Here is a 17821-nt window from a genome sequence, read left to right as displayed (position 1 = left end):
CATTGAGTCAGTAGCTTTCCTAAAGCCTCAAAAAATTCCTCCCCTTCTACCTTAGTAGAGCCCTCTGTAGGACCATAGGTACAAATAAGTCTCATTAACCAGTTCCCCATTCTGATATTTGCCCACATCACTCTACTTGAGACTGCCTGTCATTCAAGATGATTAGCCTTGTATTTTGTGTTGAATACTATGGCTACTCCTTCTTTTTCTTGATTGTCATTTCCTAAATATAATATTTTATATTTATTGCTCAGAAAGATCTCACCAGTTTTTGTCTTTTCTGTTTCAGTCACCCCTATTATTTCGATCTGATACTTATCTAATTCCTCAGTTAGCTCCATTTCTTTTCCATTCAGTCTTCTTATGTTGATAGTACCGATCTTGAACTCTGGTGATGTTTTGTTGCAGCAAGTTTTAGGATTTTTTCCAGCAGATGACTTTTCGCTGTTTGCTCTGGTTCTCTGGTGAAAACGGGGGCCCTTCTTTAACTAGGCGATGCCCCACCAGGCATTTAATGCTGTTATGTTGTACCATCATTTGAAATTTTGGTTTAAGCCAATAAGAATACAATTTGGACGGTTAAATCCCAACTTGCCAGGCCATCCTTGTTAGATACCAAACAGGGTGCACCAAGAGAAGGTGAGGATTGGACATTAGGTCAGAAGCCCTAGTTGGTTCTTAGCATTCCTTTGAAGGCTATGTGGAGGTTATATAGCTTTGACCCTTATGCACCCCGGTGTGTTAAGTTTCTGTTATTAATTTTTATACCAAGGTTTGTCCAGTTTATATTATTAAATATTTCTTGAAGGACTACTGTAAAGATTTTGGGTGATAGAGTCTCTCCTTGTCGGACACCTTTTTCAATTGATATTTTATTGCTACTTGTGTGAAGTTGGATTGTTGCTGCTGCAGTGAGGTATATTGCCTGGAGGAGATCCATATCTCCAGGAACTCCCTAATTCTGGAGTGCTTCAATTATTGCATTAGTTTTAATGGAATCAAATGCTTTTTCATAATCAATGAAGGCTAAACAGAGAGGCAATTGGTTTTCTTCTGCTTTTTCTATTATTTTTTTTTACTGCATGAATATGATCAATTGTGTTAAAGCTTTTATGGAATCCTGCTTGTTCTACTGGTTAATTTGAGTCAAGAAGAGGTGTTAACCTGTTTGTTATTACTTTTGTGAGAATTCTGTATAGATTAGAGAGAATACTAATTGGTCTATAGTTCTTTACTTCTTCTTTGTCCCCTATTTTAAATAACGGTATCAGAGTAGCATTCTTCCAATTTTCTGGTATCTTCCCCTCCTCTAGGCATAGATTTAGTAAGTTTGCGACATGGTGAATTATATTGTTTCCTCCCCATTTAATTAATTCTATGTAAATTAGGTCTTCACCAGGACATTTTCCATTTGTTTTAATGCTTGTTTTATTTCATCAGAAGTGAATGGGGGGGGGGATGAATTCCATATGCAATGGAGAAGAGTTATTTATATTTGATTTATCTATTGAAGGATCACTATAGAGTTCTTTATAAAATTCTTCTAGCCTGCTTAGGATTTGTTCTTGGTTCCTTATTGTAGTTCCATTCTTATTTTTTATTGCAGTTATTTGACTTTTGCCAATTGATAAATATTTTCTTAGAATTTTCATATTTTTATTGTTTTCAATTGTTTCTTTTATTTTTTTAGTGTTATAAGATCTTATTTCATTTCTCATCTTTTTCCTTATTGTTTTGCATAGTTCTGCATATTCTATTTTAGAAATTAAGTTTTTGTCTTGTTTCATATTTTGTCTCTTTTTTAGCAGTTGTAAGATTTCCTCTGAAAGTTTATGGTCTTTTTGTTGTTTGTTGCTTGTGAATTCATTGGCTGCTGAGATTATTACTTCCATTAGGTTTTTGTTTATTTTACATTACAAGACAGAGTCTACAACATTTCCAGTATGTCAGAAAAAAGGAAGGAAGAACTGCAATAGCTGAGGCATATTCTCATCCTCAATGGATATGAACCAAAGATGATTAAGAATATTCTTGACATGCCTCTGATAGTTCCTTTAATAACCACGATTTCAACAAATGCAATCACTTTACCTTACATCAAGAATGTTACAAAGTTGCAATGTTGCTTCATGAATACATTAAAGTAGCTTTTTTTTTGCCAATGTATAAGATCTCTCAAATTCTTACAGCTATCAAAACTTCCACACCATCCCATGAAAAAACCAGGAGTTTACAAAATTCACTGCTCTTATGGTAGGAAGGAAGGTCTGGGAGATCCACATTTCTGAAGATGTTAAAGACGTTGAAAAAAAGAAGACCGCATAAATAGGGAGTAGCCTTTCATACAAGAAACACTGGCCACAGGTAATTGGGAAGAAACAGAAATGTCATAAACTGATCGTAACTGTTTTACAAGAAAGTTTAAGGAAGTCTCAGAAATGGTCTGTGTCCCACACAGTGTGATATAAAAACTAAGGTTTAATCCAACACCAAGTTTGGTCTGCTTTCATCAAAAAGTTAACAACCAGAGACCTGGGATATAACATGCATCATGCCACAGACTATAACAGCAACAAGTAGCATTGCTACAATATGTATATAGTGATTAATAAAGCAGTTTTTTCTGGTCACTTTGTTTGTATGTACTAGTTTTGTAGTTGTGATAACCTCTAACATCTACTATGTGTAATTAACTTTTTCTAGTGTTTTATACAGGATGGCCACATTAAACCTCCCTAGTTTCAAAGAATGGTAAAAAATCGAAATGCAGAAATGTGTAAGATTTGGGTTGTTCAAATGTTCAAGGGACTACAAGTTTCATCCAGAAGTTTTTCCTGTGTTACGATGAGGTAGCACTGCTGGATAGGACTGTCATAGTTTTAAACATGGCATCAGGAGTGGAGAAAATTATGTGGTAGTTAGCTGAGCTGAAATCTAAAGCAGTGCAGTGTAAGTTCCGTCAGGTATACAAAAAGGTAGCACCTGGTCCCAAGAGTATCTGTTTGTGGAAAGAAAATTTCCTAACAACAGGAAGTATTTCAAAACATGGAAGAGGGAAGCAGCCAATATCGGAAGAGAAGATGGAGGGGATTTGCGAGACCTCTGCGCGAAGCCCAACAAAATCTGTTAGAAGAGTGTCCCATGAACTGAAAAATACCTCACTCCACTATTCACAAGGTCGTCCATCATAAGTTGCATCTACTTGCATACAAAGTACAGGATTTTTTCTTTTCTATATTTATCAATTATATATATATACAGTGTGGTCTCCCCTTGGGGGAGATCACACTCCTACCAGGCTCATCCCCTGGGTGGCGGATGGGGGAAACCCAAATGGGTTGCTCTGAATAAAGAATAAAGAGCTGTAGACCAAAGGATGTAGCAGAGGCATGGCAAGCTGGCTACATTATTATGCCAGTAACTTTCATGAGCAGGAGAAAGTCTACAAACCGAGATAGAGCTACTGCGTATGGGATAACCGACGCGCCTACTCAAAGACCACATAGAGTAGGTGAGAAATCAGCAATGTGGTCAGCCAAGGATGTGAAACATGTAGCCACCCTCAACATAAGATCACTACACCGACCTGGAAAATTACAATTAGTCCAGGAAAATTTAAAAAGACTGAAATGGAGTATTTTAGGTTTATCAGAGACACATTGGTGCGGAGATGGATTCATGGATTTACCAGAAGGAAGACTGTACTTCTCAGGAAGAAAAGATAACATACACAGAGAAGGAGTTGCATTACTAATTGAAAAGAAACTTACACACTCAGTAATTGAAATAAACCCAGTGTCTCCTAGAATAATAACAGCCAAACTTCAAGCAAAAGAAAAAGGTCAAACAATTAAAATAATCCAAATATATGCACCAGACAGTAACCATTCAGAGGAAGAAATAGAAAATTTCTATGAAGAACTACAACAGGAAATAGATAATCCCAAAAATAGAGAACTTATGATAGTGATGGGAGATTTTAATGCTAAAATAGGACAGTTCACAGCAGACAAAAAAGATGTGATGGGGAAATTTGGATACGGAGAGCTTAACGACAGAGGAGAACAATTACTCCACTTCTGTAAAACAAACGATCTAATGATTACAAACACATTGTTCTATCAACGCCCTAATAATAAATATACATGGACATCCCCAGATGGTAATATAAAGAACTGCATAGACTATATCATCATAAACAAACAATGGAAAAGATCAGTAAATAATGTACGAACATTAAGAAGTTTTGATTCTGACACTGACCACGAAATATTAACTGCCAAAGTGAAGATAAAATTCAACAGGAAAAATAATATCAGAAAAGAAGAAAACATCAACCTATCAAAACTAAAAGATAGCTCAAGCAGAAGTCGATTTTTAGAACAGATGTGCTTGAAATTAAAACCCTCCATCTTACAGAACAGCGGAAAATACTGGGAAGAAGGAAAAGAAACAGTATTATCAATTGCAAAAGACACTCTAGGTTCCAAACCCAAAATAAACAAACAGTGGATAACCCAAGAAATCATAGCTACCATAGAAAGAAAAGAGAGGCCAAGATACTTGTAAACCAACAAAACAATGACTAAAAAATAAAGTTGATAACCTATGCAAAAAAGCCAAAGAAAAATGGTTAGAAGAAAAGCTAAGAAATGCCAAGACCAACAAAACAACCTAAAAGTCTTCCATGATACTGTAAGAGAAATTACAAAAGAATTCTCAGCAAAAGCAGTAACAATGATAAACAACAAGATGACTGAAACCGGGAATATTGAATATATAAGAAAAATCTGGTCAAACCATTTTAAGACTATCTTCCACCAAGGAAACAAAACTACAATGCCAACAATAGAAGAAAATAATGATCACCCAAAAATTTTACAAGAAAAAGATACGCAATAAAACAGATGAAAAACAATAAAGCACCAGGCATTGATACTATCCCTACTGAACTGTGATCATATGGAGGCAGCATATCAATAGAATTTTTAACAACCCTATTCAATAAAATACTACAAACAGGAGAGATCCCAGATGACTGGAGAACTGGAAATATCATCCCAATATACACGAAAGGAGACAAAAGAGACTACAGAAATTACAGACCAATCAATTTACTCCCTCACACCTATAAAATATTCATAAGAATTATACAAAATAGATTAAAAAACACCTACGAAGAAATGACAAGCATAGAACAAGCTGGTTTCCGAGGAAACTATTCAACAATAGACCAAATTTTCACATTGCACCAACTAGCAGAACTCAGCTGGGAAGACCATAAAGAACTATATTGTTGTTTTGTGGACTTCAAACAAGCTTTCGATAACATCAACAGAGAAATCATTCTAAAAATTCTACTAGAAAAAGCAATAGACAAATATATAATACAGTTTCTGATAAAATATTACTCTAAGACAAATGCAATAATTAAAAAGGACACACTCAAAACAGAACCCATAGAGATCTAAAAAAGGAGTAATGCAAGGATGCCCATTATCCCCATGCCTATTCAACATATATCTAGAAGAAGTTGTAAAGAAAGCAATAGACAATGAGCCTGGAATCAATGTCAACGGTTTAAACATAAATAATATCAACTATGCAGATGATCTCGTCCTTCTTGCAAGAACCCCAAATGAACTACAAAAGTTGATCAACAAGCTAAACGAAAACTGTAAAACATATGACATGACAATAAATATACAAAAGATAAAAGTGATGAAAATAGGGAGGAACAGAACTACCATCTCAGTCACCCTAAACGGAGAACAAATAGAACAAGTAGACAACTTTATATACCTTGGATCAAAACTAACAGAAACAATAGATGAACTCAAAACAATCAAACACAGAATAGCGATAGGATGGACCACCATGGGAAAATTACACAAAATCTGGAAAACAAACAAGATATCTAAACAAGCCAAAATCAAATTATATGAAGCAATAATTATACCAACAGTCATCTATGGAGCAGAAGCGTGGACAGTTAAAAAAAGAGAGGAGAAAAAAATGCTGGCATTTGAAATGAAATGCTTAAGAAAAATAAACAGACCAAGTTGGATAGAAAATAAAACAAACATCACAGTTAGACAAGAACTATTGTATAAAAAGAAAATAATAGAAAAAATTAGAAAACAACAACCGAGATGGTTTGGACACTCTGTACGCATGGATACAGACAGACTTCCTAACCAATACTTTTCCAACTGAAAAAAGAAGACCTGGAAGACCAAGAATTGCCTGGCTGAAATTAATAAAGAACATCTCGGGATGCAGAACATATAAAGAACTTTTTCGAAGAGCAAGGAATAGAGAAGACTGGAAGATCCTGCTCAAGAGAAGACTCAACCCGTATCAGACGGAAGAGAAGAAGATATATATATATATATATATATATATTTTTTTTTTTTTTGTCCGGAAACCCTGCTCTAGAGATTCTATCACCCTGTGTCTCACACAGCACACCAACCTAAAGACAATCACAATCATCTATGTCCATGGAAGGATTTGAACCTGCAGCCTGATGGCTGAAGAGCAGGTACACTAACTACTATGCCAACCAGGCCAGCAATGCTTTATCACAGGTGAGAGAGTATGTTGAAAGATACAGTGATAGAAATAATTTATACAAGCAGCTAAAATGACACTTTTTAACTTTTGCATGGCATGACACAAAAGCTTCTTCTCCCCCCCCCCGCGCCTTTACTTTTGGAAGTGATAAATCAAATGCATCATCATCAAAATTCCTGCCAAGTACCCTCAAGGGATATACGGGATATGATAGTACTACATGAAAAAAATTACATCACTACTAACTTCCTATCTACAATTTTCCTCCAGATCAGTCTGTTACTTGTCAAGACTCCAACATTATCAGATCTTATATTTCAATCGTCTAAGGCACTTTGTACCATATCAATCCACCTATATCTTGGTCTTCCTCTGGGTCATTTTGCTGCCAACCTGGCAGAGAACACTTCTTTTGCTAATCTTTCTTTGCCCATTCTGTTTAAGTGACCATACCACCTGAGATTAGTTCTGCTAACGCATTCCTGGATGCTGACAATGTCAAGTTCTTTCCTAATATCCTTGTTTTTAATATGATATTGCCATTGATGCCATCTGCTGATGCCTCTAATCTTTCTCAGGACTCTCATATCTGCAGTCTCTAGTCTTTGGTCAAGTGTTTTACTTCTGACCCAGATCTCAGATCAATAAGTTAAAACTGGTTTGAATACTGTCTTGTATACAGCTAATTTAGTGTTCCGACTAATTTCTCTCTTATTCCATATGAATTTATTCAATTGACTTCCCACCATACCAGCTTTGCTGATTCTGTTGTCTATTTCTATATTTATTTTACCATCTTCACTAAAAATCGTGCCTAAGTAGCTGAAATGCTTTACTTGTTCCACAGGTTCTCCATTCACAAAACAGTTGACATTTTCAATGATTCTGCCTATATTCATTGTCTTTGTCTTTTTAATGCTGACCTTCATACCATACCCATTACAACAGTTATTCAATTTAGTCAGAGAATCTTGCAGACTTGTAGCGGATTTATTTAGAAGTATAACATCATCGGCATAAAGCAAAGAGCTGAGATTAACATCTCCAATTTTGATATCATGTTTAATACCACTTTCCTTCATAATGTGATCCATATAGATAATGAATAACAGAGGGGATAATGTACATCCTTGTCTCACACCAGATTTAACATTAAACCATCTTCCTGTACTTCCTTTAATTCTAACTGCTGACTTACAGCTCAAATAAAGACTAAGTATTGCTCGATATAATGCTCCATTGACACCATATAACTGTAGCAAATTGAATAGCTTCTCTCTTGGCACCTTGTCATATGCCTTTTCCAGATCGACAAAACTTAAATACAGATCTTTGTTATATTCCCATGCTTTCTCGACCATTTGTCGTAAAGTGAAGATCTGATCCTGACAGCCTCTATTTGGCCTGAATTTAGCTTGTTCTTCACCAAGCTTTTCTTCCACAATTCTTCTCAACCGTTTCTCAAGTATGCTTGCATAGATCTTGCCAGGAACACTCAGTAATGAAATACCTCTGTAATTCTCACATTCAGTTTTATTTCCCTTTTTATATATGGGTACTATGAGAGCTCTACTCCAATCATCGGGAATTCGTCCCTCTGTCCAGGCTTTCTGAACTGAAAAGTCTTACAGTGCAGCCACTGTAAGACTTTTATACCACCATACTTCAGCATTTCTGGTCGAATATCATCTACTCCTGTTGCCTTTCCACATTTTAAGCCTTTGATGGCTTTTTCTACTTCAAGTATGGATATGTATTCCTGACTGCATGCCTGGTCAGCGTTTTTTTACTACTGTGCTGTCATCACTGCTTATTTCATTTAGCAGTTTTTCAAAGTAATTATTTCAATGATATCTTTTTCTTCCGTTTTCATGTCACCTTTATCACCTCTAACTCCTTTTACAGCACTTTTATAACTTAAAAAAGGTATGATTTCTTGCCATTATGGAAATTCAAAACAAAGGACCGAATGAACTAAAGATTTTAAAATATCCTATTAAAAATATACAAATGAATATTAACTGCTATTATTTTTCTTCAAATATATTATAAAATAAATAAATTCCGATGCAATCTTACTTTTACATTGGGTCCCCTCCATGCCACAAGAACTAATCCATGACTGTCATCATCACATGGAAAAGGAATGACTTGATCAACCGAGTCTAAGAGATCTGGAACAGCAGACTGCCATGGACGTTCAAAGTATGGCAAATCCCCCTGAAACGAAGATTTCAAAAACATAAAAATATTCTCGTTCTTCTTGCAGATATCAAGTGACGACAAAGTTTCACTGATATGCTAATTTTTTGTTATTCTATCTTAAAATTAAAGAATACAATGAAATAATGTTCTGCGCTGCATACTATTTGCTGATAATGCAAAACAAGGTAGAGTAATAGTTAATCAAGATGATGTGGAAAGCTTGCAGGATGATTTAAATAGGATGTCAGTATGGGCAAAAGATATTTGGTGTCAGTTTAATGTAGAGAAAGGTAAAGTTATGCATTTTGGGATAATTACAAACTGTGCACCCCACTGATGGAACTATACTCTAGGACGCAGATATAGCTAGGGATTTAGGGATGGTGGTAGAAGACAAAGAGTTGAAATTCCGAAAAATTGGAACAATTCACTTCTAATATTAATTTTTAAAAAGGGCAATAAGGAAGAAATTAAAAACTACAAACCTATATGCCTACTCCCCACCATATATAAAGTTTTCACAAAAATTATAAATAATAGAATAAAATCTAAAATAGAGGGAATGCAATCCTGTGAGCAAGCTGGATTTAGGAAGAATTACAATACTTTGGACCATATTCACACATTAAGACAGCTCATTGAAAAATCAATTGAATAAAATAAACCCTTATGTCTGGCCTATATAGACTATGAAAAAGCATTTGATTCAGTTAAAACATCTGCAACACTAAAAGCACTTGAAACCCAGGTAACTGAGAAACCATATATTGAAACACTAAAACATATTTACAATAATGCAACTTCTGTAATAAAATTATATAAAAACAGTGAAAAGTTCCCAATACAAAATGGCATCCGGCAAGGCGACACCATATCTGCCAAATTATTTAAAGCTGCACTAGAAGTAGTCTTTAGAAGCCTTGATTGGGAAATAAAAGGAATAAACATAAATGGAGAAAGGCTGCATCATCTGAAATTTGCAGATGATATTGTCCTAATAGCAGATAATCTTGAAGATCTGGAAGAAAGGCTAAATCAGCTAAATGAAGCCTCCAGAGAAATTAGATTAAAAATAAATAGAGAAAAAACAAAAATAATGATGAATAAATACATAAACCACAGAACTATCAAAGCTGAAAACCATGAAATAGAACAAGTTACTTCATATGTGTATTTGGGCCAATTGTTATCCTTTGAGGAGTGCCAAAGAAAAGAGATTGAACGAAGAATTCACCTTGGATGGATGGCTTATGGGAAAATGACAGACATATTCAGAAGTGACATCCCTATGAGTCTAAAAAGGAAAGCTTTCAACCAGTGCATACTTCCTGTCCTAACATATGGAGGAGAAACATGGACTTTAACAGAAGCCCTAAACAAAAAGCTGAGAACAACACAGCATCGCATGGAAAGAAGTATGCTAAAAATAACATTAAGAGATAGGAAGACAAATATCTGGATAAGATCTCAAACAGGTGTCATGGATATTGTAAAATACATTAAACAGGCTAAGTGGAGATGGGCTGGCCATATTGCCAGATGCAGGGATGGGAGATAGACTAGAAAAACAACAGAGTGGAGACCAATGGATGGAGCAAGACAAAGAGGAAGACCGAGAAGAAGGTGGAGAGATGAACTGGAACAAATTGCAGGAGTGAGATGGATGGGAGAGGCAGAAAAACTGAGTGATCTGGAAAATCATGGGGGAGACCTTCGTCCAGCAGTGGACAGAACCAGAAGGTTGAAGAAGAAGACAAGCTGTGTACTCCACTGATGTCCTGGAGTATAGTTCCGCTGATGGAACTATACTCCAAGACTCAGATGAAGCTAGGGATTTAGGGGTGGTAGTAGAAGACAAAGCGTTGAAGTTTAGAGGACATACTGCTAAAGTTGATAAGGTAGCTCATGAGATTACTTCGCTGTTGAAGAACACAGTAACAAGTAGAGATAAGGAAGTTATTCCTCTTTATAAGGCCTTGATATGCCCACATCTGGATTACTGTGCTTAGTTTTGGTCTCTTGGGGTTGAGGAAGTGGTGGAGAGGATTTGAGGTGGGCAACTAAGATGATGAATATCTGTGGAATGCTTCCTATGAGGATAGATTGAGGATGTGGATTGCAGAAGTTATTTGATGGACAAAACAGAGGGGATGTGAGATAAACATTTAAGTTGCTTAATGGCTTTTATCATCATCAATCAGTTGCATCAGTCTTGGGACTGGTAGCTCAGCAGCAATTTCCTCCATTCCGCTCTGTCATTGGCTTTCATCTTAATCTCCTGGTAACTTCTAAATCCGTGCTTTCTTTGACTCGGTCAACAAAGCTTTTCCTTGGTCTGCCTCTTCTTCTTTTCCCCTCTATTTGCCTTCAGTTTTTCTTTTCACAACTTCATCATTATGAAGTATATGTCATTACCACCTATTCCTTCTAATTTTGATTGATTTAATTAGAGTTCTTCTTTCACTTATCTCTCTCAGGAGTTTTTTTTTTTTTTTTTTTTCTGTCCATTTTATTTTGTTCATGAGGCACCAGCACCACATTTCAAAAGCCTTCAATGTTCTTACATCTTCTCTGCCTAGAATCACGTCCATACAGTGCAATGCTCCATATTAATGTCTTTATTATTTTTTTTTTCAATTATACATTGAGGTTTCCTGTTAAAATGCTTTTTATCTTAGAGAATTGGGCTTTTGCATTGTTTATTCTTGATCTTATGTCTTGTTCTGCCATTTTCTGTTATTAGGCTTCCTAAATATTTTACTTGTTTTATTTGTTTCCCGCTGATGTCTATATGCTCTATATTGATAGGGATTTTGCCTGTAACGAAGATTTTAGTCTTATAATGGCTTTTATAGGACTGATGAAATTAAAATGTTTCAGCACTTGGCTAGAGGAAACAGAACAAGAGATCATACCTGGAAGTTGAGTAAAGGTATGTTAGTAGGGATGCGATGACTAGATTTTTTGCTTGGAGAGTTGCGAATGAATGAAATGGGTTGTCAGAGTCAGTTGTGAACACTTTGTTCAAGGAGAGGTATGATAGATTATGTGGATAGTTTGGGTCTCCTGTGATGAGTCTTTGCATTCCATGGAGGTGATTGTACAGTAATAATAATAATTTAATGCAACATTAAGTAATATGAATGTAATACATGAAAAACATTGTAAATGTCTCAATGAATTATAAACATCACTGCAGTAGCAATAAATGAAGTATTAAAAATTCACTTTTTATTTAATGGTAAAAAAAAATACTTTAAAAAATCAAATCTTACATAAAAAATAAAGAAATAAAGGGTATGATTTATTTCTTGAAATGTTTATAAAAGAATAAATATAAATTATAAAACTTCTTTCCCAATGTTAAACACAGGAGCGGCTCATGCATAGGCACTGCGGAACTGCAGCACCCCAATTTTTCTTGATATATAAATATATAAATATATTTATATTTGCTTGTAATATTTAATTTTATCATCAACAATCCTATACAATTCTCTTATTTTGTAAAAAAAAAAAAAAAATAATAAAAATCCATCTTGTAGCACTTAGGAGGGCGAAGGACGCTAGCGGCACTGTTTTCCACAGTGTCATATTGCTATGTAAAAATTACAATTAAATTACATAACATTTGTTATAGTAATTTTTAAGTAATTTTGAATTATACTAAACCTATAATTTTATCGATAATAAACAATATTTTTTCGCAAAACACAAGAAGAATATATGTTATTTTTAAGACATTTTGAATTATACCAAACCTATAATTTTATCGATAATAAACAATATTTTTTCGCAAAACACAAGAAGAATATATGTTATTTTTAAGTCATTTTGAATTATACCAAACTGTATAATTTTATCAATAATAAACAATATTTTTTCATGTTTAATTTTATTTTTAATTTTTACCATAATTTTGATATTTTATCCAAACACGTATAACACTGTACTTACAGTGTGTATGTATATTTCAAAAGTTGCAGCACTCCCACGATTTCACGCCACAAGCCGCCACTGGTTACATATCTATTTAATAATAATAAAAAAAAATCCCTTTATTATAAGTGAACAAATTAACAACAAGCTTCAAGTAGTCACCTTTGATATTATCTTATTTTCCACAGGAAGAAGAGCAGCAAAGACTTTTTCTGCTGGCACCTGACCTGTAATAATCACACACAAATTTTCTGGCCTATAAAATGATTTGTGATAATCACGAATCTGTAAAAAGAAAGAACATATCAATTATCTTGACTAATAAATATAATTCTGTAGTCTCATATTTCTCCAAAAACATCCCCTTCATCCACAAAAAACAAATGTACAGTACAAAATACATTCAAACTAGAGTAGAAAGAGTTTGGGGTATCTGGTATGCTGCTTAATCCAAGTGACAAATTCAAGCAAAGTTCATATTTTTTAATAAGTACTTACTGTATTTGCTGGCGTATAAGATGCACTTTTTTTCTTTGAAAATAGGTCTGAAAAACAGGGTGCGTCTTATACGCCGATACTCAGTTTTTTCTTATTTTCATTTCTGGAAATTTTCTCTTTTCCTAGTTACGTGATTTCTTTATTACTTCCTTGCTGCGTGTGTGAGAGCATTCCAGTTATGTAGAGCAGTGTTTCTCAAACTTCAGACATCTGCGTTCATATGATTAGTGCAGTATTATCAAAAGATCGTGCTACTAAATGACAACGATAAGCCGACAGTTGAGCTGAAATGCTAATTCTCTTCAACTGAATTCCTTAAATAATATCTGACACACGTTCACTATATATTTCTTCATTTTAACACGTTCATTCAAACAAAACCATATGTTGCACTGGCAACATATGATTTTGCTTGAGTCATACAGCATTTTCTGTGGGAGGGGGACATGCGATTCATTAGTTAGTGCCGTTTTTATCCCAGTTGTCTCTAATTGCACTGTTTGTTGAGAAACATATTGCACAGCCTGCAGATGTCTCTGTACCTTATTCAGTGATACAATAGGAACGTTTTACAATCTCGAACTTCACGGATATATTGAATTTTATTCTATACATTAATGATGCATAGCCGAAAATTGCCACAGACCTCTGAAGACCTTTCACGTACCCCAGGGGGGACGCGTACCACACTTTGAGAAACACTGACGTAGAGTTCAGTGAATGCGCAGTCATTGACGATCGCAGCTGTGTCCTGTTTGTTTAAACTTTCCAATTGTTGTCGCAGTTGTGAACAGTGATAAATTTCTGCCATTAAATTTTCTCTAAATTTTTTGGCAAATGATGGCTAAAAAACGTCAGCATTGTTACAATATTCCATACAAGCTACGTGTGATTGCGTATGCTAAAAAACATGGAAACAGGGCTGTAGAGAGGCATTTTGGACCATCCCCAGCTGAGAAAATGATAAGAACTTGGCAGAATCAGGAAGAGAATTTTAAAAAACCAACTCACAGTAAACATAAAATACGAAGTGGAACTGCAAAATGGCCAGAACTTGAGGCAGAACTGAATACTTGGATTTTTAGACCACAGAAAAGCGGGACTTTCAATGTCTACAAAAATGATTATTCATCAAGCGAAAGCGATAACCACTAACAGAGGGATCGTTAACTTTACTGAATCAACATCATGGTGTTCAAGATTCATGAAGAGAAACCAGCTATGTATGCAGACTAAAACAAAAATATCACAAAAGATGCCAGCTGAATATGAAGAAAAAATTATAGAATTTCATCGATTCGTCATTGACGCAAGGAAACATGGACGAGGTTCCACTGACTTTTGATGTGCCCTCAAACAAAACTGTAGATTCCAAGGGCACTAAAAGTGTTACTACTAAAACTTCGGGCATGAAAAAACTCACTACATGGTTGTTTTATCCTGTTGTGCTGATGGGACAAAATGGCCACCACTATTGATTTTTAAAAGGAAGACGTTACCCAAAGAAAAATTGCTTAAAGGAGTATTTGTACATGTTCACACAAAAGGCTGGATAGATGGAGGAGGAATGAAGTTATGGATAGATAAAATTTGATCTAGGCACCCTGGTGGACTGTTGAAGAAGCCTACCATGCTAGCATGGGATCAGTTTCATTCTCACAGATCAGACGATGTTACAAATAAATTCAAGGAATTGAAAACTCAGCTGTAATTCCAGGAGGTCTAACTAGTCAGCTTCAACCTTTAGATGTGTGTATTAATAAACCATTTAAGGGATTTATGAAGGAGAAGTGGAACAGCTGGATGCAGTCTTCAGATTTTGAGGTTACGCCATCAGGAAGAAGCCTAGCATTTCGCAAGTTTGTGAGTGGGTCAAAGCTTCATGGGATGCTGTGAAAACTGAGACAGTGGTTAAATCAGAGGAGGACCAAGATCTCAGTGGATTGAATCAGTCAGAAGCGATCTTGAAGACCAAAATTTAGATATTTATTCTTATGAAGGAATACAAAGCAACTTCAGGTCAATGTCCAGTCCAGAAAGCCAATCCAGGATCTCGTCCATCACTTCGTGGATGTCCTGGAGGTCACCACCATGAAACTGATGCCTTGGACAGTCATTCACAATATGAGTGATCGTCTGGACTATGGGGGAACAGTAACAATAAAGGTGGTCTGACAGTCTTCATTTATGTAGAAGGTAGCCACTTCTTCCCTGGTTAATTCTGATCCTGTTGATAGATGACCAAATCTTCCTAGGAAGAGCAAAACCAGGCTGCAGAGCACAGGGATCTTCAACCAGGAAGCCATTTGTTGGAAGACTGTTGGACCAATATTCTCTGAACATGTCAGTTGCTGATGATAAGGCAGCTGAAGAGAGTTCATCCATGGACCAGAAAGGGTTTCTTGATTTTAGGCGAGGATTAGGTGGATTTATGAGTCTGTTGCAGGGGCAGCAGCAGATTTCTCGTTACTCTATTAAATTCTTTAATCAAGGCTTGTCTTCTTTGTATATTTGGTGGAGCAACATTAGATAGGCCAAACTATGGCTTATCTAACAACTGGAAAACTACCAATACTGTGGCTTCCAGCCACAATTTTGGAAGTTTTCCAGTTGTTATAAGTTTTGAGAAAAGGGCAGTCAGCCATGTTTGACTTTGTTGGCCGAGACGTTTTAGGTACTTGGGGAGGATACCATCCACTCCTGCACTTTTGCCATTCTTGGTGAGTTTTAGGGCTTCATGCAACTCTTCCAGAGATACTGGGCATACCAGTTCAGGAAGCTCAGGGCCCATCTTCAGATTTTTCTGATGGAAGATTGCACAGTTATTTTCCTGGTAGAGCTGAGACGTATCTTGTAGGTTTTCAGTAAATGATTAGTCATTTGATCAGGAGTTATTTCTGGTGGTTTGTATGTTGATGGTTCTGCCCTCTCCATATTCTCAGAAGTGACCAGCTTTTCTGGCTAGATTTGGTGAAGTCAAGTTCATGGATAATTGCAATTAATCTTTCCTTACTGTTTTTGCCTTAGATATGATAATAATGGAGTACAGACAAGACTAATAGACTGATCTGGAGGAAAATTGTTGCTAGTAGAACAGTAATAATGTATTCCTGGAGGATACGTATCTGGATATTAATGATTATCATGATGATAGTCTTTAGGTAATAGGTAATTATCATTTCTGAGCATAAGTCCGTACCCTACAAATCAGAGACCTGAAATGAAAAACATTCAGGTCTATCACTCTAGAACAAGTTCTCCAGATAACTTAAGCAGTGTCAACTTACCTATGATAGTAATGTGCGAAAGGTGTGGTGGGCTGAATTTTAAAAAAAAAAAGTAAAAAAAGAAAACTTTTCATTTACTTTCTTTATTTTCTAAAGATTTATTATTTTAGTTTTAATTAAAAGAATCAGAACTCAGAGCATAGTAGTTCTATGGGGGGGGGGGGATTTAATGATGTTCTTTTTGAATCTGGATATCGTAATCCTCAATATATATATATATATATATATATATATATATATATATATATATATATATATATATTGAGGATTACGATAAAAATTAATTTAAAATTTATTGAGGATTAAAAAAATTTAATCCTCAACAAATATAGGATGAAAAAGACTACTACAGGGAAGACAGATGGAATGAATGAGGGGAAGAATATAGTTCAATGGAATTTTAACTGAATTGCGAATGGATGACAGCTGTCTGCTGCTTTACACTTTTACAGGTATAGAGGAAAGTAAAGAAATCATGAATCAGTTCAGTAGAAAAGCACCAGTGGAACTATACAGAAAAGGTATAAGGGCACGCACACACACACATCTATGAGAGAGCAGTTGGAATGTGAGAGAGAGATAGAGAGGAAGGGGGAGAGAGGTTAGCCTGAAATGCCCTCAACTAAACAATTTCCAGGAATTTTAGACTTTTGGTATACACTGTTGCAAATGTATAAAAGTATCCCAGGGTTGGACAGATTCGATATTCATAAAGAGTTAGCAGATACAAAGGCGAAAAGCAAAATCTGGTGTGCTTGCATCAGATAAAGGCCAAAAGCTTTTATCTTTAACTTTGAGCCAAAAATATGATAAATAAATCACAATTTGTTCTGGAGGCCTCCCATATCGAAAAATTTAATAATCTAGCCATGATACAAAATAAATCTAGCCAAGATACAAGTCTTAATTACCTTCAGAAGAAACTGTGATTAACCTGTGATCTTTTCAGCTCCAAAAGAAGCTATCAACCATCAATGCCCTCAGCCTTGGCCATAACTACACTGTAGCATCAAAGGAACACCCAGTCTCAACATGCAAGAACAAGACATCAATGCTATCTCTTTCTATATTGCAATAAAATACCCAACTAGACATAGCTAACAGTTTAAACTCGCAAAACCTCTGAAAAGGAATATTTCTCATGTGGAACTCATTATGCTTATAAAAACTATGCTAAACTAGAATAATATCGTCACTAAAGCAGATAACAGTAATGCTAAGCTAATAATTGATTACGGTAAATATGATCGGAAAAATATCAATCTACATACTGCTTAATTGTTGCTAATCTTATCCAAATACAAAAAGACACTCAT

The 17821-nt window shown here is 35.4% G+C and overlaps 1 protein-coding gene across 1 annotated transcript in view; it reads right to left on the bottom strand.

Moving 5' to 3' along the window:
• LOC150098309 (uncharacterized protein C05D11.1-like) overlaps positions 1–16009 on the bottom strand; it is a 287991-nt gene extending 271982 nt beyond the window's left edge. Inside the window, exons 1-3 of the mRNA XM_090405135.1 lie at positions 15986–16009; positions 12883–13005; positions 8656–8796 (exon numbers count right to left, since the gene is read on the bottom strand). Of these exons, the coding sequence (XP_090261261.1) occupies positions 8656–8796; positions 12883–13005; positions 15986–16009 (288 nt within the window). The remainder of the gene's footprint in view (positions 1–8655; positions 8797–12882; positions 13006–15985) is intronic.
• Between the last annotated feature and the right edge of the window lie 1812 nt (positions 16010–17821).

Source organism: Typopeltis vanoorti, chromosome 15 (assembly GCF_054136105.1).
Source record: "Typopeltis vanoorti isolate ZY-2024b chromosome 15, IOZ_Tvanoo_1.0, whole genome shotgun sequence".
Classification (NCBI taxonomy): domain Eukaryota; kingdom Metazoa; phylum Arthropoda; class Arachnida; order Uropygi; family Thelyphonidae; genus Typopeltis; species Typopeltis vanoorti.
This window is presented reverse-complemented; position numbering and strand designations above follow the sequence as displayed.